Source organism: Lygodium microphyllum, chromosome 18 (assembly GCF_053477565.2).
Source record: "Lygodium microphyllum isolate KBCC chromosome 18, Lygodium_microphyllum_v1.1.10, whole genome shotgun sequence".
Lineage (NCBI taxonomy): Eukaryota > Viridiplantae > Streptophyta > Polypodiopsida > Schizaeales > Lygodiaceae > Lygodium > Lygodium microphyllum.
In genome coordinates, this window is record NC_141152.1 from 81364018 (window position 1) to 81386666 (window position 22649).

General features: G+C 45.1%; 1 protein-coding gene across 1 annotated transcript; it reads left to right on the top strand.

The window, feature by feature from the left end:
- Positions 1 to 8163: 8163 nt before the first annotated feature.
- LOC148021078 (uncharacterized) lies at positions 8164 to 9325 on the top strand. The gene has a single exon (XM_087698930.1). It carries the CDS (start codon positions 8473 to 8475, stop codon positions 9070 to 9072), a length of 600 nt encoding a protein of 199 aa, XP_087555056.1. The 5' UTR covers positions 8164 to 8472; the 3' UTR covers positions 9073 to 9325.
- Positions 9326 to 22649: the final 13324 nt, after the last annotated feature.

Genomic DNA, 22649 nt, shown 5'->3' on the forward strand with positions numbered 1-22649 from the left:
CACCTGTTCACAATGGGCCGGTAACACAAAGGTGTCGCGCAAATCCGTCCATTTTTTTTTTGGAATCTATTTCGAGAAATCCAGATGGACCTCGTCAAATTGTTGCTCCAGCTCCTCCAAGTACCACTTTGAACCACTGCACATCGAATAGTATCATGGAGAAGCTACGGTAATCCACCGTAATAATACTTTGCAAGTTCCCAAAATACTCCATCTCATCCACAACCGTGTTCGGATTCGTTGCTCGTCGCCGGCTCTCTTGCTCAAACCTTGCCATGACACCACAGTCCATTGTGGAGCGCATTTTGTCAATACGCTCCACCCGAAAATGCCATCCACGCGACCACGCTGCACTATATATTTTGTACTGCACATTGAAACACTCAAATTAGATGTAGCAAGTAAATTTAGATACGACACATTCTAAACCCCTCATTACCTTTAGACTACATCCCCTCGAGAACTCCCACTCCTCCATTGAGACCTCTGTCCCTTCGCTGGATGCTGCGGTCAAGGCTCCATGCAACCATCGTGTTGACATAAACCGTGGCATCTCCTCCATGCCTTCGGGATATCGAATTGGTCGGTGACGCGTACTGCGTCGGAATTCAGCTCGCGCTTCCTCTCGATCTTGCCTTGCAATCTGGTACTTGGCGAGCCACGTCTCCATGGAGGCATGGTGCAACATACAAAAGTGATTCACCTTCTCTTCCATTGAGGCATCCATTCTTTTTTCTATCCCATTTTCAACCACCACATCTCCAGTCAGTCTATCATCGTCCTTCAGCGTCCATAGCATTTCATTGTCTGGTTCCACTGTTGGTAGCCATTGTGAGATATGCACTAACGCCTCTGACACCAACCAACCTTCCGCCATGCTACCTTCCGGACGAGCTCGTTGTCGCACAAAGCCTTTCAGGGTTTTCATGAAGCGCTCCAAGAAGAACATCCATCGCGTATGGACAGGTCCAGCAATCTCCACTTCGTCCATAAGATGCACAAGAAGGTGAACTTGTATCGTGAGCATGCTAGTGGGCAGGTATTTCTCAAAGAGATAGACCGTCTCAACTGCTCCCCGCCTTGCGGATTCAATAGAGGACGTCTTAATCTCTTTCTGTGAGATCCATTACACCAACGTCGACAACTTGTAAATGGCCCCGCGAATTTCTGGAGTTAGGCATCCCGCGATCGTGATCGGTAGGACAAACTGCCACAAATGAGAAAGCATTAAGAATAATGGTCACTTTTCAAATTTCAAAATGTCCATGCTAATTAAAATCCATTCTGTTCACAAACCTGACATATCTTATGCCAATCATGGGATTTTAGCCCAGACATTTGGTCATCTTTAGAAAATGCGGACCTGAGAGAACGCATCATACCCGTCGGAGTGCGGATAGACTTGATTACTTGCTTCACAATGCGCTCTTCTTTGGTAGACAAAACCCAGGGAGCGCGAGGAAGCTGCACTCCCCCTTCAGCACTCGACTGCGGCCAAAGCGCCTCCATCTTACCTACCCCCTTTAAATCCATTCATGACCCTATAGTGTCTCTCTTTCCTGTGATGTGGTCCCATAGCAAGCTGCCCACATTTTTGAAAATATGCATGGGATCCAACAAGTGGTTGACCTGTAAAGTGGGTCCAATATGGCAACTCGTAGAAAACTGAGAACTGTCGCATTCCATTTGGATGTGATTTCGGGTTTACCATTTTCAGCTCATACCAGCTTGCAGTGTTCATACGTGCTGGAGGTCGTCCAAGAAAACCTTCCCTGAGTTCATGATCCTCCGGTAAGAATGCGACGTGTCCTTGATATACCATCTTCTTCATGGTTCGTGACCTTCGGGAGTCTAACTGTGGCCCACACAATGGACATGCATGATAACCTGAGGTAACCAGACCTGTAAGGCGATCCACGACCTAGTGAATACTTGATTGAATGAAATAAAATATAGATATTACCAGCGAGAACAAAGGTCTGCTCACCTGAGCACTCTCCCAATCCCGAAAAGTCATGCATCGTCCACATGAGAATGGCTCGAATGTTGGCTAACCGCCGACCATCACGCCTGCTCATATCTTGCACCGTGACCCCCTCCTTCCACAAAATCTTAAGCTCATCGACTAATGGACGAAGATACATGTCCATATTTTTTACTTTGTAGCGGCCCGGGACGAGCAAGCTAAGGATGAGATGTTCTTTCTTCGTAGAAAGCCATGAAGGGATGTTGTAGTTGACAAGCACTATAGGCCACACACTGTAAGAAGTCGAGCACAGACCGAATGGGTTCACACCATCCATGGCGAGATCGAGCCGAAGATTCCTTGGCTCTCACGCAAAGCCTGGGAAGGTAGAGTCAATGTGGCTCCATGCGCGTGAATCTGCTGATATTCGTTGAACTCCATCCGTGGACCTATTCTGCACATGCCACGTTGTCAAGCTTGCCATGGCAGACGTGCGAAACATGTGGTTTATGCGGGGGATGAGCGGAAAGTGTCTGAGAACTTTTTGAGGGATGGTTTGCCCTTGCAAGTCCTGTCGATACCTGTGAGCACCACACTTTGGACATGTCTCCATAGTCTCGTATTCATCTCGAAACAATATGCAGTTGTTGATACATGCATGGATATTATTGTAGTCCATGCCAAGCTTCCGTAAAACATGTCGTGCATCATCACGAGACTCAGGCATGGTATTTGCAGGTGACAATATATGATATTTCAATAACCTGAAAAAAATCATAAAACACCTTGAAAAAACACAAATGTTTGCAATAATACTGTTTAAAAAAAAATCAATGAAACCTGTGTGCAAGGTACCTGAATAACTCAGTCACACTCGTATCGCTCCAACCGTATTTTGCTTGCACACTTAAGAGTGCAAGCAATGTCTTCAACCGAGATACTCGGCACCCATCATATAATGGTATGGATGCTTCCTCTCTAAGCGGGTCAGATGTCTCAACATCCATGGGAATCAATGCATCGATCATTGCCTCCATCTCAGGCTCCAAGATTGTAGGCAGGTCGGAAAGGTTGTTTGTCTCCTCTGGCATTGACGGTATAGATAGGCCTTGCGAGTGGTCGATTGGCTCCTGCAATCCATCCATCGCACGTCCACGAACTCTTCTAATTGGCCGCAAAGAGTGCACTCCCCCTTGGATCGAGACATCACCCCCCGGATAGAAAATTTGCCAACAAGACCTAATCTTATTGTGTATGGTTTTCAATTAGCTTGAGAGTACAATGCATAATTAATATTAACTTCAAATTACCGTTTGCTGAAAATCCGCAATCGCCTGATCAATGATGTCAAATTGAAACTCGCCAAATCATCGTACGTGTTCTATAGACAATCGGCGTTTTCGTCTAATTGCCAACTTGCATTGAGAGCAAGGACATGGGACACGCTGATTAAGATACGTCTCGTGGTCTTGAACAATAAGACCTTCTTCATTTTCCATCTTATCTACATTACAGCAAACGAGGCTTAAATGGATAGCTTTATGGAGATGTACGTCAAGTTGCAAGTTGACCATAAATCTTACATTGTATATAGTAGTTGAGAGATTTTTCGATGTTATATCTCGGCCTTGTATCATGCTCAAGGATTTGTTTGTCCCGGTAGATAATTATTTGTTATATCTCGGCTTTGAGTATAAGTAATCCATTTTAAAATTAATGCGCGCCATCTATGAAATTTAATAACTATAGTAATAAAATTTATTTCAATCAATTCTACTCATAGTCATAAGACCTGAGAGAAATTATCCTATACTCAATTTAAGGGTTTCTTCTTCTATAACAATACTTCTGGGTTCATTTTGATGAAGTACCTCAATGACCATTAGCTAGGGTATCATTTTCTTTTAGTCCTTCTGTTGACTAGTTGGCATGATTTCTAATTTGGCATGCCTATAAAGTTAATACAAAAACAATAAATTATGCATATCACAATTAGATCCCCTACTTGGACTTCATGAAGGAATTGACCATTTTTAAGCCATCTTAAAGAGTTACCAATGTATGTGGCCCATGGCAAAGCACATTGCATACCATTATTAATAAGTCTATTATCTTAAAATTTTTTCCCCTCCCTCTCCCTCTCTTTCTCTCCCTCTCTCTCCCTCTCTCTCCCTCTCCCTCTCCCTCTCCCTCTTTCTCTTTCTCTCTTTCTCACCCTCTCCCTCTCCCTCTCGTTCTCTTTCTCTCCCTCTCTCATTTCCTTCCCCTCCCTCTCCCTCTCCCTCTCTTTCTCTTTTTCTCCCTCTCCCTCTCCCTCTCTCTTTCTCTCTCATTTCCTAAACAAGCAAAAAATAAAGTGATTTAAACATCCTCCAAGCAAAAGGGAGATGGAGAGATACAATGCACTCTCCCTCTCTTTCTCTTTCTATCCCTCTCTCATTTCCTTCCCCTCCCTCTCCCTCTCCCTCTCTTTCTCTCTCATTTCCTCTCCTAAACAAACAAAAAATAAAGTGATTTCAACATTAAACAAGCAAAAGGGAGAGGGAGAGAGAGAATGCACTCTCCCTCCTTCTCCCTCTCTTTCTCTTTCTCTCCCTCTCTCATTTCCTCCCCCTCCCTCTCACTCTCCCTCTATTTCTCTTTCTCTTTCTCTTCTCTTTCTCTCTTGCTCTCTCATTTCCTTTCCCTCCCTCTCCCTCTCTCCTAAACAAGCAAAAAAGAAAGTGATTCAAACAACAAACAACCAAACCCGTCGTGAGAGAGAGAATGCACACTCTCTCTCTCACCCTCTCCCTCTCCCTCTCGTTCTCTTTCTCTCCCTCTCTCATTTCCTTCCCCTCCCTCTCCCTCTCCCTCTCTTTCTCTTTTTCTCCCTCTCCCTCTCTATCTCTCTTTCTCTCTCATTTCCTAAACAAGCAAAAAATAAAGTGATTTAAACATCCTCCAAGCAAAAGAGAGAGGGAGAGATACAATGCACTCTCCCTCTCTTTCTCTTTCTATCCCTCTCTCATTTCCTTCCCCTCCCTCTCCCTCTCGCTCTCTTTCTCTCTCATTTCCTCTCCTAAACAAGCAAAAAATAAAGTGATTTAAACATTAAACAAGCAAAAGGGAGAGGGAGAGAGAGAATGCACTCTCCCTCCTTCTCCCTCTCTTTCTCTTTCTCTCCCTCTCTCATTTCCTCCCCCTCCTTCTCCCTCTCCCTCTCTTTCTCTTTCTCTTTCTCTCCCTCTCCCTCTCCCTCTCCCTCTCCCTCTCTTTCTCTCTTACTCTCTCGTTTCCTCTCCTAAACAAGCAAAAAAGAAAGTGATTTAAACATTAAACAAGCAAAAGGGAGAGAGAGAGAGAGAATGCACTCTCCCTCTCCCTCTCTTTCTCTTTCTCTCCCTCTCCTTCTCTTTCATTTTCTCTCCTGAACAAGCAAAAGAGAACGATTTAAACCTTCAACAAGCAAAAGAAAGAGAGAGGGAGACTCACCAATGAGATATGGCGAGCGTGGGGCGGCTTCTCTTTGCAATGAGGGCTCCTCCTCTCCTTCGCGAACAACGGCGGCAGGAGCAAGTCTTCTTCCTCTTCTTCTCTCACAAAGCCTTCGCTCTCTCCCTCGCTCTCGCTCTCAAAAGTCAAAGCAAAAGAAATGAAAACAGCGCTCGGGTTTCGGCCGCGTTTTTTTTCCTGCGGCATCGCTAATTGCGACGCAAATAGCGACGCCCATATCCGCCGTCGCTAATCGGCGTCGCTAATTGCCCAATTCCTTGTAGTGAGAGTTATAGAGAGGAAATATAAAGTTTAAAAAGAGAGAGAGAATAAAAAATAGAGGAGAGAGAGAGAGGAGAAGAAAAGCGCATAGAGAAGAAAAGGAGAGAGAGAGAGAGAAGAGAAAAAAAAGGAAAAAAGAGGAGAGGGAGAGAGAAGGAAAAGAGAGGAGAGAGGAGGGAGAATAAAAGGGGGGAGAGAGAAAAATAGATAGGGAATTGGGGGGAAAGAGAGACAAAGGGTGAAGAAAAAATTTAGAAATAGAGAGGGAAAAGAGGAGAGAGAAAGAGGATAAATGGATTGTTGAACAAAGTATTGTGATAACACGGCAACTTCACTTGTGCTTCGAGACAGCTAGTACCTATTATGCATATCCATTAATATATAACTATAATCTTACTACTATATTATTTTCGCTATAGGTTCAGAAGACCCCGAACCTCTAGAGGGCTTCTCGAACCTGCTCCTTCTTCCAAACCTCCTTTTTTCAATTAAAACCCCCTCTCCTCCCCTCTTTCTCACATGTAATCTTTCATTTTCTCTTCCCCCTCCCTTTTTTCATTAAAGCCTCCCCCCTCTGCCCCCCCACCCTCACCTCCCTTTTTTAAATTAAAACCCCCTCCCCTCTCTCTCACTTATAATCTCTCTCTTTCTTTTCTCCCTCCCCCCCTCTCTCTCATGTGTAGGACCTAGGTTTCTCTCTCTCTCTCTCTCTCTCTCTCTTAGATTAAACTTTTCTTTTAATTAAATATTTTTAATATTTTAATTTAAAGTTTTTCGAAGATAGTTTTTCACACACTTTGTGTGAGAGAGAGAGAGAGAGAAGAAGAAGAAGAAGAAGAAGAAAAAGAAAAAGAAGAAGAAGATGATGACGACGAAGAGAGGAGGGGGGGGTGCGGAAAGAGAATAGTTTTTTTTAAATTAACATTTTTCTTCTCCCCCTCCCCCCCTCTCTCATATGTAGGGCCTAGGTTTCTCTCTCTCTCTCTCTCTTAGATTAAACTTTTAAATTTTTTTAATTAAAATAAGGATATATATATATATATATATATATACACACACATACATATACAAATAGAAAAAAAGAAAGAAGAGGAGATGGAGGGAGAGAGAGGGGAAATAGAGAGAAAGAGAATTATAGAGAGAGAAAATATACAATTTAAGAGAGAGAGAAAAAGAAAAAAGGAAAATAGAGGAGAGAGGGGAAGAGAGACAGAGAGAAGAAAATGAGAGAAAGAAGAAGAAGAAGAAGAGAGAGAATTTGAACACAGAGAGAGAATTATAAAGAGAGGAAAGATAAAATTTAAAATAAAGAGAAAAAAAAATTTAAAGAGAGAAGAAGAAAAAAAAGGAAAAAAGAGGAGAGAAGGAAAAGAGAGGAGAGGGGGGAGAGAGAGAAAGAAAGAAAGAGAGAATAAGAGTAAGAAGAAAGAGAAAAAAAGGAAAAGAGGAAGAGAGATGGGGAAAAAGAGAAAAGAGAAGTTTTTTTTAAATGTAAATATTTTTTGTGAGAGAGAGAGAGAGAGACATAATTTAAAAGAGAGAGAGGGAGAGAAGAAAAAAAGGAAAATTAGGAGAAATGGGAAGAGAGAGAGAGAGAGAGGAGAAGAAGAGAGAAAATATAAACATAAAGAGAGAATTATATATAGGAAAAATATAAAATTTACATACTTTAAGAGAGACAGGGGGGGGGGGGGGGAGGGAAGAAAGTAAAGAAGAAGAAGAAGAAGAAGAAGAAGAAGAAGAATGAGAGAGGGAGAGAGAGAGAACCATGAGAGGAGAAAAAATAAACTAAAATAGAGAGAGAGAGAGAGAGAGAGAGAGAGAGAGAGAGAGAGAGAGAGAGAGAGAGAGAGAGAGAGTAAATTAAAAAATTAGAAACAGAGAGGAAAAAGAGGAGAGAGAAAGATGAGAAATGGATTGCTAAGGCAACTTCGCTCGCCGCTTCTTTGCTGCTGCCAAGCGGTCTAGCGTTTCGTACGCATAGAACACTAGTCCATAATCTATAATATTAATTAACAATGCCGCATCCTTGTGTATTGTATTTTTACGCATTCAACATGGTATTAGTCTAACTTCTCAAAAGTTTAGAAGTTCGGATTGCATCCTTATATTGACCTCCCATGAACCTTCTTAGAGGGCCTTCGTACACAAACAATGCCTTTATTTATTGCTTAACTCTATATACCTTCCCACTGCAAGAGCCACCATTTCTAAACTTCTTCTCTTTTGGCATAGTTACAAAGTGCATGACATTTTTTCTATATTCCAAGTAAATCGGCAAACTCATTGTCAATGAAGCCCTTTCTTACCACATAAAAGATAGTTTTAAACCTTGTTATGAGACCCTAGGATAGCAGTGCCTAATATAATTTAAGAGTTCAAATAAATGCAGGATTCATTACTCGGGCCATGAGCCATTCCTAGGATGGAACTCAACAGGCATGGGGCACGCACCAGTGCTGGCTCAAACCAAGTCGCCTCACAAGTCGCTGCTGGATAGCGGAATGACTTGCATGTTGAGAAAATAATAAAAACGATTGAAAGGAAGGGACATAGCCACGGTGTGCTTGCGGAACTCCTGTTACTTGCTCGGTATCCATTGTCAGAAGATCTCTCTCTCTCTCTCTCTCTCTCTGTCTGTCTGTCTGTCTGTCCCTCCCCCTCTCTCATTCATGTTGTAGGGCTCGCAGTCGGATTTTGCGTTCTGCGTGCGTGCACTCTTTTCTTTCTCCGCCTCGCGCACTCACCTGATGGGCCGTATCAGCAGGAAACGCCTCTTCGAACTATCCCTCGTGGCCCTGGCGGTCGGGTGCGGCGGGTTGGGCTACATCAGAGTCGCCAAAGAGAGGATCTCCGAGGTACCCCCCATCCAGCAGAAGCTCCGGCGCTTCTCCCAAATCTACAAGGGGGATCCCGAGTTCTTCCCCAAGAAGCACGAAGAGCTCAGGGCCCTCTCCCTAGAGGTCAATTTCCTGTCCCGTGCCGTCTATCGACAGATTAAAGAGATGCAGATCGATGCCGAGAAATACCAGCGACTCCTCCAGCAGAAACACAAGATCCGTGCCGACATTGAAGCTGAAATGCACAGGTCTTTGAACTTGAAACACCAGAGTGCCAATGATGGGTTGGCTTCTCAACCGAACGATGTCAAGGGTTTGAAACATCAGAGTGCCAACGACGAGTTGGCTTCTCCACAGAATGATGTCAATGGCTTCGTTTCGGATGAGCACATGGAGTTGTTTGCACAGATGGAGGCCATCTCCAAGTTGCTCATAGTCAAAGAGGAGCTGCAGGGAAAACTCCGCAGGCTTTCGGAAGCAAATGAGAACAAGGATCCTGGGAACAGCTAGATGATGCCTTTTCATGCGAGTAGAAACAGATTGATACTTGCTGGAGATGCAAGAGACACATAGACTGGCTGTCAGGAAGTGATGAAGTTGAAGAAAAGCAAGCTCGCAGAAACATCAACAGGACTTACAACAAGGAAACATGCTGCTGCTTTATTATGTACATTCAAACACTTAAGCAACAGCATGCTGTTCGGATAAAGGTTCAATGGGTGTGATGCCCAACCATTAGTGTGTCTTTCACATTGATATTATCTATGATCATGGTTGCTTTCACCAACTTTTTCACAACTATACATTAGAACTGTCCTACCATGGTTTCTTTCACCAACTTTTCTAAATCATATGACAGTATGCCTGAATCACACATTCTTCCAGCTTGCTCTTGCATTCGTAGGCACATATGTTTATGAGAGTCTGGTAACGTTTTTGCTTTCAGAAGACCAAGTTATTAGTGAAGTTGCTATTGCTTCTCTTGTAGTGCTGAGTGTCAGAGTGCAGCGATGCAGAAGCATAGGACAAAGAGAGAGAGAGAGAGAGAGAGAGAGAGAGAGAGAGAGAGAGTGTGTAAACATAGAAAATCTGCGATGTAGTATGCTGTATAAGAGTGCAGAAATACATTGGGGCAGAGGAAATATTTGCATGTGTCTCTGATTTGATGATCTCGATCTCCATCAGCCCGAGCACAGTCTGTCTCAGCCAACAGATCTCAAGATCAGAATTTGAAATGAATGACTGAAGTGGATTCTTTTCGGATTCTTGATCAAGGATCGTGAGAATTCAACCCTGATAGCTTTTGATGCTGCGTTGATGGCCCCATACACTCGGGAGTGGATTGTTGACAGTGGTGCCTCTTGACACACGACTCCTTCTTCAATAGGTGTTACTCATTTGCGGCCTTCGCTCAACCAAATTCTCATTGGTGACAGTTCGTCTATTTCTATACAGGGATGGGGCACCATGCATCTTATTCCAGATGGGCGTGGTGGTGTTAGCAGTCAGAGACCCTATCCAGGTGCAGTCGGACAGTTTCTGTCCAGACTGCACAGTCGGACTATCACGTGGCAGTCCGACCTGTCCTGTGAGTCGGCTGCATTTAATGCAGCCGATAGGTCTTTTCTAGCGCCTTGTTTCCTGGCTATTTATAGCCGAGGTATTCAGTAGTCTCCCGCACTTTTTTGCTCGCAGATTACAGACTGGTGGCACGCGCAGATTCCGTCTCTGTTCGCAGATTTCAGTCAGGAGACAGTGCAGATTGCAGCGGACTTCGAGGTGAACAGCAGGTTGCATCGTCGAGGTGGAGACACGCAGTTCAGCGCACTGCGCTCGTGTACATATCTGCATATCTTTGTATACAACACACTTTATACAGCAGATCTTCATCTTCCACTGTCTCTTTCTCTCTTCTCTTTCTGCGTTCTCTCTCTCTCAGTCCTATGCTTCCGCACCGCTGTACTCTGACATGGTATCAGAGCAGTGTTGAAGGGCTGATTAAGTGCAGAACCAACTTGAAGAGGAGTTTCTATTGCGACACAAGGTTGTGTTTTCAGTGTTTGAGGGCAGGCAGGAGGGCTGCGCCTCGGAACAAGGCTGAAGCAAGCGTGGGCGTGCAGGAAAGGAGTCCAAGTGGTGGGTTTGCTGCTGTTTACTGCTGTTTGACGAGGAGGAATTTGAGTTTTCAACTTTCAAGTGCAGGTTTTGCTTTTTCATTGCCTCCGGCGGGTGAAAAAGTTTCAGGATGCGGAAGAGCCCTAGCAGGCTGCGTTTTCATAGTCAGAGGGGGTTGCTTTTGCGTTTGTGAAGGCATTACAGGTGAAGATGTCTACGGAGATTGACTTGGAGTTCTAGACGATTATGGACCGGAAGGTGCCTGTCTTACCGGCTCTTCCCGCAGATCAGAAGCTCGATGGCGACAACTACCGCATCTGGCGCGTCATGATGTTGGCCATCCTTGAGTTCTATGATTTGGCGGAGCTTGTACAGGAGGAGATCGATCGGCCCTCGGTAAGAGATGAGTCCAAACTCTCTTCCGATGCTCGTGCGGAGTTGGCTAAGGCACAGTCTCACTGGGACAAACTGAATGCCAAGATTCGTTCCTTTCTTTTTCTGTCTTGTACTACAGCCGTGATAGCTCACATCGAGCACTTCACGGTGGCTCGGGAGATATGGCTGGAGCTTGATCAGATGTACAACCGAATGACCCTTATGAAGCGGGTTTCTTTGGAGGTTCAGATGCGGACCTTGTCCGTAAACAAGTCTTCTTCGTTGCGGGAGCATATCAACAAGCTTAGACAGCTTCAGATGCAGGTTCAGAATGCGAGGAAGCCGATTTCCTCCGAAGACATGGCGATCACACTATTGTCCCAGTTGCCGCCACGATTCGGTACTTTCTACTCCGCCCTTATTGCTTCGGGGCGAGAGTCTACTCTTCGTTGGGAAGAGTTGGTTCCTATGGTCTTGAACCAAGAGGAACAACTAAAGGGACAGAATGCTTCCAAGTCGGAGGCACTGACAGGTCAAGCTTCTCAGAAGAAGGGGAAGGACCAAAAGAAGAAGAAGGGGGATAACAAGTCAAAGAAGGACAAGGACAAGGACAAAGAATCCACATGCCATATTTATGGAAAGACTGGCCATTGGAAGAAGGATTGCCCTGACAAAGACAAGAAGGACATCAACAAGGACACGAAGGATTCTGGAGCGGTGGCTGCACCCTCATCGGTTGCATTTCTTCATCTAGCTGTCATTGAGGACTCTTCACCGAATGCTTCTGATGCTGCGATGACGGCTTCCCAGGCTCGAGAGTGGATCGTTGACAGTGGTGTCTCCCGGCACATGACTCCTTCCTCAGATGGTATTGCCCAGTTGCGACCCTCGCGTGGGCAGATTCTCATTGGAGATAGCTCTTCAGTGTCTATTGCAGGACGGGATACGATGTAGCTTATTCCAGATGGGTGTGGTGGTACCCATACCTCAGAGATCTTGTATGTACTAGGTTTAGGGTATCATCTACTGTCAGTTCATAAGATTTGCTCCCTCGGACTTTTGGTGGAGTTTGACAGTGATTCGGTGCGAGTCCTTGATCGTGGGTTAATAAAGGTTCTATCATCCGGATATGAGGAGAACTGCATCTATAAATTGAAGTCTTCCACCGCCCTCTCTACTCTTTTTCTTACCTCTCAGACCCAGTTAGAGTTATGGCATGCTCGGTTTGGTCACCTCAACTATGATTATCTTTGGAGGGCGTCACGTGGACAGCTTGTTCGAGGGTTGCCGGATATAGTGGTGAGTTAGCAACCATGTGTCTCCTGCATTCGTGGGAAGGAGCATAGGGATGCCATTCCCCACCAAGCTTCGCGGCGGTCTACTTCAGCGATGGAGCTTGTATCTACGGATCTTTGTGGCCCTATGAGGAACGAGTCCTTGCGAGGGAGCTCGTACTTCATGTTGATCGTAGATGACTACAGCAGGATGACATGGGCCTATTTCTTGGCATTGAAGTCAGAAGCCTTCTCCCACTTCAAGGATTGGCCTCTCTTTGAGGAGAACCGATCAGGCCGGCGATTGAAGACCTTGCGATTCGACAAGGGTGGTGAATTTGTTTCTAACGAGTTTGCTCGTTTTTGTGGAGATAAAGGTATTCACCAGGAGTTTGCTAATACCAACACTCCTCAGGAAAATGGCATTCTTGAACGGAAAAACCACAGTGTGATCGAGATGGCGCGTACCATGATGGAGCACAGACAGACACCTCAGTTTCTGTGGACCGAGGCTGTGGCTACTGCAGTCCACATTCTTAATCGATTCCCCACTTCGGCTGTTGATGGGATGACACCTTTTGAGGCTTACTTGGGACTAAGCCCGATGTTTCTTACTTTAGGGTCTTTGGGTGTGCTGCCTATGTTCACATTCCCAAGGCTCACCGTTATAAATTTGAAGCAGCTTCTCGAAGACAGGTATTTGTTGGCTACAGCTCCTAGTCCCAAGGCTATCGATTGTATGATCCCGTCAAGCGGGATGTGTACACTAGTCGAGATGTGCGGTTTATGGAGGTTCCGGCCATATCCGCGGGTGAGGAGCATCCCGTTCTTGGAGATCCAGGGGAGAGTTGGGCTCCCGCTACAGTTCCTTTGGAGCCCGTGCCTTTTGATTCTGATTTTGTTTCTGACACAGAGTCTACTGTTCCACCAGTCACCCCGGAGGAGTTACCACCGGTGGATATTCCAGAGTCTTCAGCTGATGGAGAGAGATGAGGGGAGGTCCGGCCTCCTCCTTGATGGGCTCGTGACACACTCCGTGATTCAGGGATCGAGGGGGTTCCTGAGGAGTGGGGACCGCAGGATGGTCCGCGGCGGTCACGGAGGCACTAGGCACATTCTACGGAGCTTGTTTGCTCTAACTATTGTTTGATGACCCGTGTTATGCAGGATCGAGAGCCCACCTCCGTAAATGAGGCTTTACAGTCTGCACCATGGAAAAAAGCTATGGAAGCCGAGTTGGAGGCTATTGAGAGGAATGACACTTGGTCACTCGTGCCACGCCCCCTGAATAAGAAGGTGATTGGCGTTAAATGGGTCTTCAAGACCAAATACCTTAGCGATGGTTCTTTGGACAAGCACAAGGCTCGCCTTGTTGCTAAAGGTTTTGCACAGCGCCCAGGGATTGATTGTCATGATACTTTTGCCCCCACTGCTCGTATGGCGACTATTCGAGCTGTTCTTGCCTTGGCTGGCCATAGGAGATGGCCTGTCTACCAGTTGGATGTGAAGTCGGCCTTCCTCAATGGTGATTTGAAGGAGGAGATCTATGTCGAGCAGGCTTCTGGCTTTGGATCTTCAGATGGGAAAGTCTACAGGTTGAAGAAGGCCTTGTATGGCCTCAAGCAGGCTCTGCGTGCATGGAACGAGAAGATTGATTCGTTCCTTCAGTCACAGTTGGGATATCGGCGTTCTAAAGCCGATCCGCAGCTTTATGTTCACACTTCCGAGGATGGTTGTGTGCTTTTTGTATTATATGTTGATGATTTGATTGTCACAGGTGATCATGCACAGCAGGTCCAAGAGACGAAGTCAGCTTTACATCGGACGTTCGAGATGACGGACTTAGGTCTCCTCCATTTCTTTTTGGGCCATGAGATTTATCAGTCTCAGAGGGGGATCTTTATCTCTCAGTAGAGATATGTACAGGAGCTCTTGGTTTCTTTTGCGATGGCGGATTGTCGGACCCTTTCTACTCCTATGGATCCGAACTGGAAGGCCACTTTCCATTCAGCTTCTCCCCTGGCGGATGCTTTCCGCTATTGTCAGTTGATTGGATCCTTGATTTGGCTCCTCAATACTCGTGTTGATCTTTGTTTTGCTGTTGGGCTCTTGGCAGGGTTCATGAGTGAACCTCAGACAGTGCATTGGCAGGCTGCTCAGAGGATACTTCGGTATTTAAGGGGGACGTCTGATTTAGGGATTCATTATCCCGCAGGGACAGATGGTTCAGATCTTGTAATTGCAGGTTGGAGCGACTCGGATTGGGCCAGTGATGTGGACCACAGGCGGTCTACTACAGGTTACTGTTTTACCTTGGGTGCAGGTGTTATCTCATGGAGTAGCAAGAAGCAGTCCATGGTAGCCCTTTCGTCTACTGAGGCGGAGTATCGGGCCACGTCTTCCACCACATGTGAGGCTGTGTGGCTTCGGAGATTATTAGAGGAGCTTGGCTGCCCCCAGCCTCGTCCTACTTTGCTGCAATGTGACAATGAGAGTTGCATTGCCTTGGCACGGAATCTTGTTTTTCATGCCCGGACGAAGCACATAGAGATCCAGTACCACTTCATCCGCGAGAAGCTTCTGGATGAGACCATCACTGTGGAGTACTGCAAGACGGAGGACAATCTTGCAGATTTGTTTACGAAGGCACTTCCCCAGGCTCTACTTCGGAGACATTCCAGATCCCTCAGGCTTCTGCCCCGCCAGGCTCTGAGAGGGGGTGTTAGCAGTCAGAGACCCTGTCCAGGTGCAGTCGGACAGTTTCTGTCCAGGTGCAGTCGGACTGCACGTGGTAGTCCGACCTGTCCTGTCAGTCAGCTGCATTTAATGCAGCCGACAGGTCTTTTCTGGCGCCTTGTTTCGTGGCTATTTATAGCCGAGGTTTTCAGCAGTCTCCCGCACTTTTCTGCTCGCAGATTATAGACTTGTGGCACGCGCAGATTTCGTCTCTGTTCGCAGATTTCAGACAGGAGACAGTGCAGATTGCAGCGGACTTTGAGGTGAACAGCAGGTTGCATCGTCGAGGTGGAGACATGCAGTCCAGCGCACTGCGCCTGTGTACATATCTGCATATCTTTGTATACAGCACACTTTATACAGCAGATCTTCATCTTCCACTGTCTCTTTTTCTCTCTCTTCGCTTTCTGCGTTCTCTCTCTCTCAATCCTACGCTTCCGCACCGCTGCACTCTGACAGGTGGTGCCCATACATTCGAGGTACTTTATATGTTGGCTTTGTGACACCATCTTCTTTCGGTGCACAAGATTTGTGCCTTCGGCCTTTTGGTCGAATTTGATGTGGATTCTTGATCAAGGATTGAGACAGGTCGTCTATTTCTATACAGGGATGGGGCAACATGCATCTTATCCTGATGGACGTGGTGCCCATACATTTGAGGTACTTTATGTGCTGGCTTTGGGATACCATCTTCTTTCTGTGCACAAGATTTGTGTCCTCGGCCTTTTGGTCGAATTTGATGTGGATTCTTGATCAAGGATCGAGACAGGATCTTTCTTCAGGTTATGAGGAGAATGGAGTCTATAAGTTGTGGTCTTTTTCTGCCTTGACTTTTCTTTTTCTTATCTGACAAACTTAGTTCGAGCTTTGATATGCTTGGTTTGGCCACCTCAATAATGAATACCTTTGAAAGGCGTCAAAGGGACAGCTTGTTCAAGGTTTGCTGGATATTGTGGTAAGCTAGCAGCCTTGTGTATCCTGCATCTATTTAAAGCAGACTTGTGATGTTGTTCCCAGCAAGGCTTCGAGATGGTCTTCAGCACCCTTGGAGCTTTTTCCTACCGATCTTTGTGGACCGATGTGTAAAGAAATACCCTGATACAGAAAGTTGAAACATAAACAGAAACCGTATAACAAAGCACAGATTGATAAAAGAACACAGTTAGGGTTAGGTTAACTGAGAGACAATGAACACAGTGAATGAATGAAGTGATATGACTACTGAATATATGATGCTCATGCAACAAACACACTATGCAGTGAATGAATATTGAACCTCGAACTCTTGTATCTCAAGGATCAGGGCAGGGGTAATGAGTTGGAGAGTGTGTTGTGCTCTGAACGGATCATGAATCACAGCAAGGTAGCCTCCAAATGTCAAATACCAGCAAACACAACAGTGAGAAGCTAGATTTGATGCAAACAGCAGTAAGGAGAGAGAAAGACAAAAAACGCATGCAGCAGGTGAGAGAAAGACTAAAAACGCAGGTAGGATAGCCTGTAGGAGAGAGAAAACTGCCAAATGCAGGTAGAACAGCCTGGCGACAGCTTGTAGGAGCTGGTGATTGGTGGAGGAGAGAGAAAACTGCCAGTCAACACCTGCAGCAACTGGGCGACAGCCTGTACGAAGCAAACGCAGGGTTGTGATGATGTGGCAGGTTGTACGGCAGCAAATCTACACAGGAATAGCAGTTGCCAGGCTGGAATCAGCTCCAAACTGCGTGAAGAGGACTGGAAATCAGGCGCCAATTGATGGAGACAGCAATGGACAGCGTCGGTTGAGATATCCTCTGTGATCATGAGTTTACTCGTTTTTGTGCAGATCCTGGTATTCACCAGGAGTTTGCCAATACAAACACCCCTCAGGAGAATGGTATCTTGGAGTAGAAGAATTGCAGTGCGATCGAGATGGTCCATACCCTGATGGAGCATCGTTCAATACCTTAGTGTTTATGGGTTGAGGCTGTGGCTTTTGTAGTTTACATCCTTAATTGTTCCTCTACTTCCATTGTTGTCGGTACGAATCCATATGAGGCGTACTTTGGGTCCAAGCTAGATGTGTTTTATTTCAGGGTTTTTAGGTGTGATGCCTATGTTCACATCTCGAAGACACAATGTGACAAATTTGAAGTGGCTTTCAACAAATAGGTGTTTGTGAGCTATAGCTCGCAGCCTCAAGGCTATCGATTGTATGATCCTGTTAAGCGGGATGTCTACGCGAGCTGTGATGTTCGGTTTGTGGAAGTTCCAGCCTCAGCGGGGATAAGAAATACCCTATTCTTGGAGATCCCGGTGATAGCTGGGCCCCAATGATTGTTCCTTTGGAGCTTGTGCCACTTGAGGACTCTTCTTCGGATGAGGAGCTTAGTTTCTAGCCATCAGATTCATCGATTGCTCCCTTGCTGTCAATGGACCTTCCAGAAACTTTAGCAGATGGAAAGCAATGGGTGAGATCCAGCCTCCTTTTTATTGGGCTCGTGACTCTCTTCGTGATGCAAGGATTGAGGGGGTCCCTGAGGAGTGGTAGCTATAGGATGGCCCATGGCGTTCTCAAAGGAACCAAGCACACCCCACTGAGCTTGTTTATACTAATTACCATTTGATGACTCGTGTCATCTAGGAATGGGAGCCCACTTTCGTGAAGGAGGCTTTACAACATGATCATTGGCGGAAAGCGATGGAGTAGGAGTTGGAGTCGATTGAGAGGAATGTCACTTGGTATCTCGTGCTGAAGCCTCCTTATAAGAAGATCATTGGAGTCAAATGGATCTTCAAGACCAAGTACTGCAGTGATGGCACATTGGACAAGCACAAGGCCCGCCTTGTTGCTCAAGATTTTGCATAGTGCTTAGGCATTGATTTCCATGATACTTTTGCCCCTATAGCTCGGATGGCCAATATTCACGTCGTTCTTGCCTTGGCTAGACACAGGAGATGGCTGGTTTATTAGTTGGATGTGAAGTCCGCCTTCTTGAATAGAGAGTTGAAGGAGGAGATTTATATTGAGCAGCCTTTGTGCTTCGATTCTTCTGATGGTAAGGTGTACAGGTTGTGGAAGGCTCCCTATGGCCTCAAGCAGGCTCCCCATGCTTGGAATGAGAAGATTGACTCGTTCCCCCAGGAGAAATTAGGGGGCGTTCCAAAGCCGACCCCCAATTGTATGTCCATACCTCAAGTGGAGGTCGTGTGTCGTATGTCCTTTATGTGGACGACTTGATTGTGATAGGTGACCATACTTAGATGGTTGAGCGGACGAAGGCAACACTTCATGAGAAGATTTGGGATGACAGACACGGGACTTTTTCACTTCTTTCCAGGTCATGAGATCTATCAGACTCCAAGGGGGATCTTTATTTCCTAGTAGCACTATGCACAGGAACTCTTGGCTACATGTGAGATGGAGGGATGCAAGTCTCTTATGACTCCTATGGACTTGAATTGGAAGGCTACAACTCATTCCGATTTCCTTGATTTGGTTTCTTAATACCCGTGTTGACTTATGTTATGCTGTAGGTGTGTTGGCCGCGTTCATGAGTGAATCAAAGATGGTGCATTGGGCAGCCTGCATAGAGGATTTTGCAGTTTCTATGGGGGACTTCTGATTTTGGGATCTATTATCTTGTTGGTAAGGGTGATATGGGCTTGGTCCTCCCAGGTTGGAGCGATTCAAATTGGGCTGGTGATGTGGATCATTGGTGGTCCACGACAGGTTATTGCTTTACCTTGGGTGTTGGTGCTGTTTCATGGAGTAGCAAGAAGCAACCTATGGTTGCCCTCTCTTCGACTAAGGCGGAGTATCGGGTAGCGTCTTCTACTACATGTGAGACAGTGTGGCTTCGTAGGCTTCTGCTTGGCTGCCCGCCAACAGCTCCTATTGTTCTCAAGTGCGACAATGAGAGTTGCATTGCCTTGGCTAGGAATCTTGTGTTTCATGCTCGGACGAAGCATATTGAGATTCAGTACTATTTCATTTAGGAGAAGATTCTGGATGAGACCATTTCCCTGGTCTATTGCAAGATAGAGAACAATCTTGTAGACTTGTTTACCAAGGTGCTTCCCTAGGCTTTACTTTGACAACACTCCAGATCCCTTAGCCTTCCGCCATGTCCAGGATTTGAGAGGGGGTGTTAGAGCGTGACATCTTCGGGACAGGCAGGATGCCATGTGGCAGGTTGGCCAGTCGCAGGTGCCACAGCTGCAGCCGATCTGCATTATTTGAGGCATTTTTTCCAGCCTATTTATCGGCTTTGTTTTCAGCACCCTCAGTCAGTTGTTTTCACAGATTTCAGGCTGTGGACCGTGGAGACTGCCCTCGGGGCTGACGGAGACTGAGATCTTCGAGGTGGAGACACGCGCAGATATTCTCTCTGCACCCGAGTATAATTCTGCATCCTTACACAGCATTCTTCATTGCAGATTTTCTGCGTTTCACTGTTTCTTTCTCTCTCTCTCTCTCTCTCTCTCTCTCTCCCTTCTCTCTCTATTCACTCTTTGTCTTGGTCATTCACTTCTGCATTGCTTCACTCTGACAGTAAAGTGGGGCAACTATCTATGTAGAGACTTCCTTTGTTCAAGAATATAATGTGTCCATGGACTGTGGTGCATGTGGTGGTCTAAAGAATAGCTAGCGGAAAGAGTATTTAATGCAAAGACTTACATTAAGATTCTGCATGATGCTCTAGCTAATTGAACTTGAAAGCAGCTGTTTTGGACAACAACAAGCTCTTTGGGAGTGGGGGATGCAGCTGATCAAGGCCAAACAAACTGTTTCAGGTCTTCATACTTCGGTTTATAGGGCTGACAAACATCTGTTTCATGCGAAAGGAAGCTGCTTTGGATTAAATTGAATCTGTTATGCTTGGTATACATCCTTTCTGAATGTAAATGCAGGTGCTCTAAAACAAACAAAGCTGTTTTTGGCAAGAATGGGCTAGTTATAGGTTCTTTTTGGTGCATTTTCAATGTGGAGGGCTATTCTCCTCTAGGCCAAACCCAATTGTTTTGGGCAAGAATGAGCTATTTTGGGGTTCTTTTTGGTGTATCTTCAATGTGCAGGGCCATTGTACTCCAGAAACAGTGTGTACAATTGCGTGAGGAAGACAACTGATGCTCTTCCAGTGAACCACCTAGTTCTTTAAATTGGCCAAGTTACTCTTGAGTCTTGGGTACATTATTCTTGAGTCTAACGCTCCATATTTAAATTCAAGTATCTTTGTATAGACTTACCCGTTGTCCTGACTTTTGAAATTTGGGACTTTGCTTGGAATACAAAAATGCACGAATTGATTATGTGCATAGACTTAAGGCTTAAGGCTGAGAGTTGTTTTTGCTATGTTGCAGCTGTTCGAGGCTGTTTGGGTGTTGGCAAACCTGTTTTAGGTACTACCAAGCTGTGCTGTTGTTTGATCTTCGCTGTTTGAATGTGATTTTACTGGGTTGTGGTCTTACTTTACTGGATTGCAAATCTATAGTTGTTTTATTGCATTTTTGAGGTTTTCCTTTAACTGCTTTACTAGGTTGTGGTCTTGATTTTACCGGTTGCAAATCTACAGTCATCTTATTGCATTTTTGAGGCTTTCCCTTTAATTGTTTCATTGTTAGAGACGGGCAAAGTAGACCAGATGTTTGGTGCAACTATTTGCTGCTGTTGTTAATTTGGTTGCAAATCTACAGTTGTCTTATTGCATTTTTGAGGCTTTCCCCTTAATTGTTTCATTGTTAGAGACGGGCAAAGTAGACAGGATGTTTGGTGCAACTATTTGCTGCTGTTGTTAATTTTAGACGCAGATTCATATTGTATTATACTAGTAAATAATGTTACCTTACAAAAAGGGGGATATTAGTAGGCTAAAAGCCTTAAAGCATTGGCCAGATCCCTGTAGCTAATTTTCCTCAGCAAACATGAACTCAAGAAAGCACTTGACTTTACTAACTATGGTATTCCAGGTAATCTCTGAGGACTGATCACTGAAACATTTTGCGTTCCTGGGCTCCCATAAGAGACAGAGAAGAGTGATGTGAGTCTGATGCAAACATAATTCACTAGATTCTTCCTTACTAGTGACACCAAAGGTGCCATATTTCATGCCTTGCCTATTGCTCTCAAAACACTCAACTTAAGAGAGCACCAGCTCCCAAGCATGCTGAGCTAGATAGCTATCCCAGATGGCATGTTTGATGTTTCTATAGCTCCACAGCTACATCCTGCTCCTGCGATGCCCCTTTTTTCCAGTTTATCTGCAGTAAGAAAGGCACCCATCATAACCCTTGAACAGAATAGCTTATCCCTGAGGGGAACTTTGGATTCCCATGTGTGCTTCAGAATGGACGACAGTTGCTCTTTGGCAAAACTGAACCCCCGTAGCCTTAAAGTTTTATCAGAACTTGCTGCCCTATCATTGTTAGCCCTCTGCAAAATCTGTAAGTTAAGATTGAGTAATAGTGCATCATGTCCGGGACTGCTTCTTTCAGAAAACTTCCTTACAGTGTGGATGCATATTACACCTCTCACAATTTTTGAAACATCTGTGAGATGTTTTTCCTGCCTGACTTGCTGAAACTGAACCACTGCTCCATCCTGATTGATCCAATGCTTTGCAGCAAGGAGCCCTTTCCTTGCTAGAGAACTGCCCCTTCCACCAAGTTTCATGGCTAATGGGGTTTCAAAAGCCCAAGATTAAAACACATTATCTTCACTAATCTCTATTGCTCCAATTCCAGGCCTGGCCTTGTACACAATGAATTTCCAATCCTTCAGAATCTTTTTCAGTAAACCAGATGCGCTCTTAACTCTGATAGCATGAGAGATGATTGCCTCATTAATATCTAGTTTTCATCTAGAACAAAATTCCTTGATTTGGACAGACAGTACCTCAAGAAGCATATCTGCCCTGGGTGAAGACTGCATAAGACATTTCTTGAGTAACTTGATTCTGCTCTTGGCAACTTCAATCTTAACATCCAAGATCTTCCAACCACCATACTCATGAGGTTTCAGCAGTTTGGTTGTGGATATAGATGCTAGGTGTATCTCTTTCCCTTGCGTCCTCCACAAACGTGTGCAATAAGTGAACTCCAAGTTTCTTGAAGGCATTTATTCCGAAGGATAAGAGGCATATAAAATCTGGATTTTGAGGGCTGGAAGCATAAATGTTTCGAGTATTTTTAATAATTTATTCAGTATTTTAATTTGACATGGATTGGCCAGAATGTACTACTCCAACTATTTACTTTCTTTTTGAGCTTATCCGTAGTCCACTTAGTTCCCAAAGCTTCAGTTACCTCTATCCCAATTGGAAATCCTAGATAACGAAGATCTGAACCTCTTAACCACTTAGCCTTTCCAACCTAGAGCATGAAGATCCTCTTTTGAAACACTAATGAAATTTGATTTTCAGGTTGATTTGAAATTAGAAGCTTCTTTGTAAATGCCCAATATATGCAAAGCTCTATCTATATTTTCTTTCCTTGCTTGGAGAGTCATCAGCAAGTCATTTGCATACACTTGCCCTGTCATCAACTTGTTCTTGTAGCTTAGTCCTTGCAAATCCCCCATTGCACTCAAACTTTCAGTCATGCAAAAGAATG

What these genes read in the sequence shown, in the direction of transcription:
- LOC148021078 (XM_087698930.1), top strand. Translation starts at nt 8,473, where the DNA reads ATGGGCCGTATCAGCAGGAAACGCCTCTTCGAACTATCCCTCGTGGCC.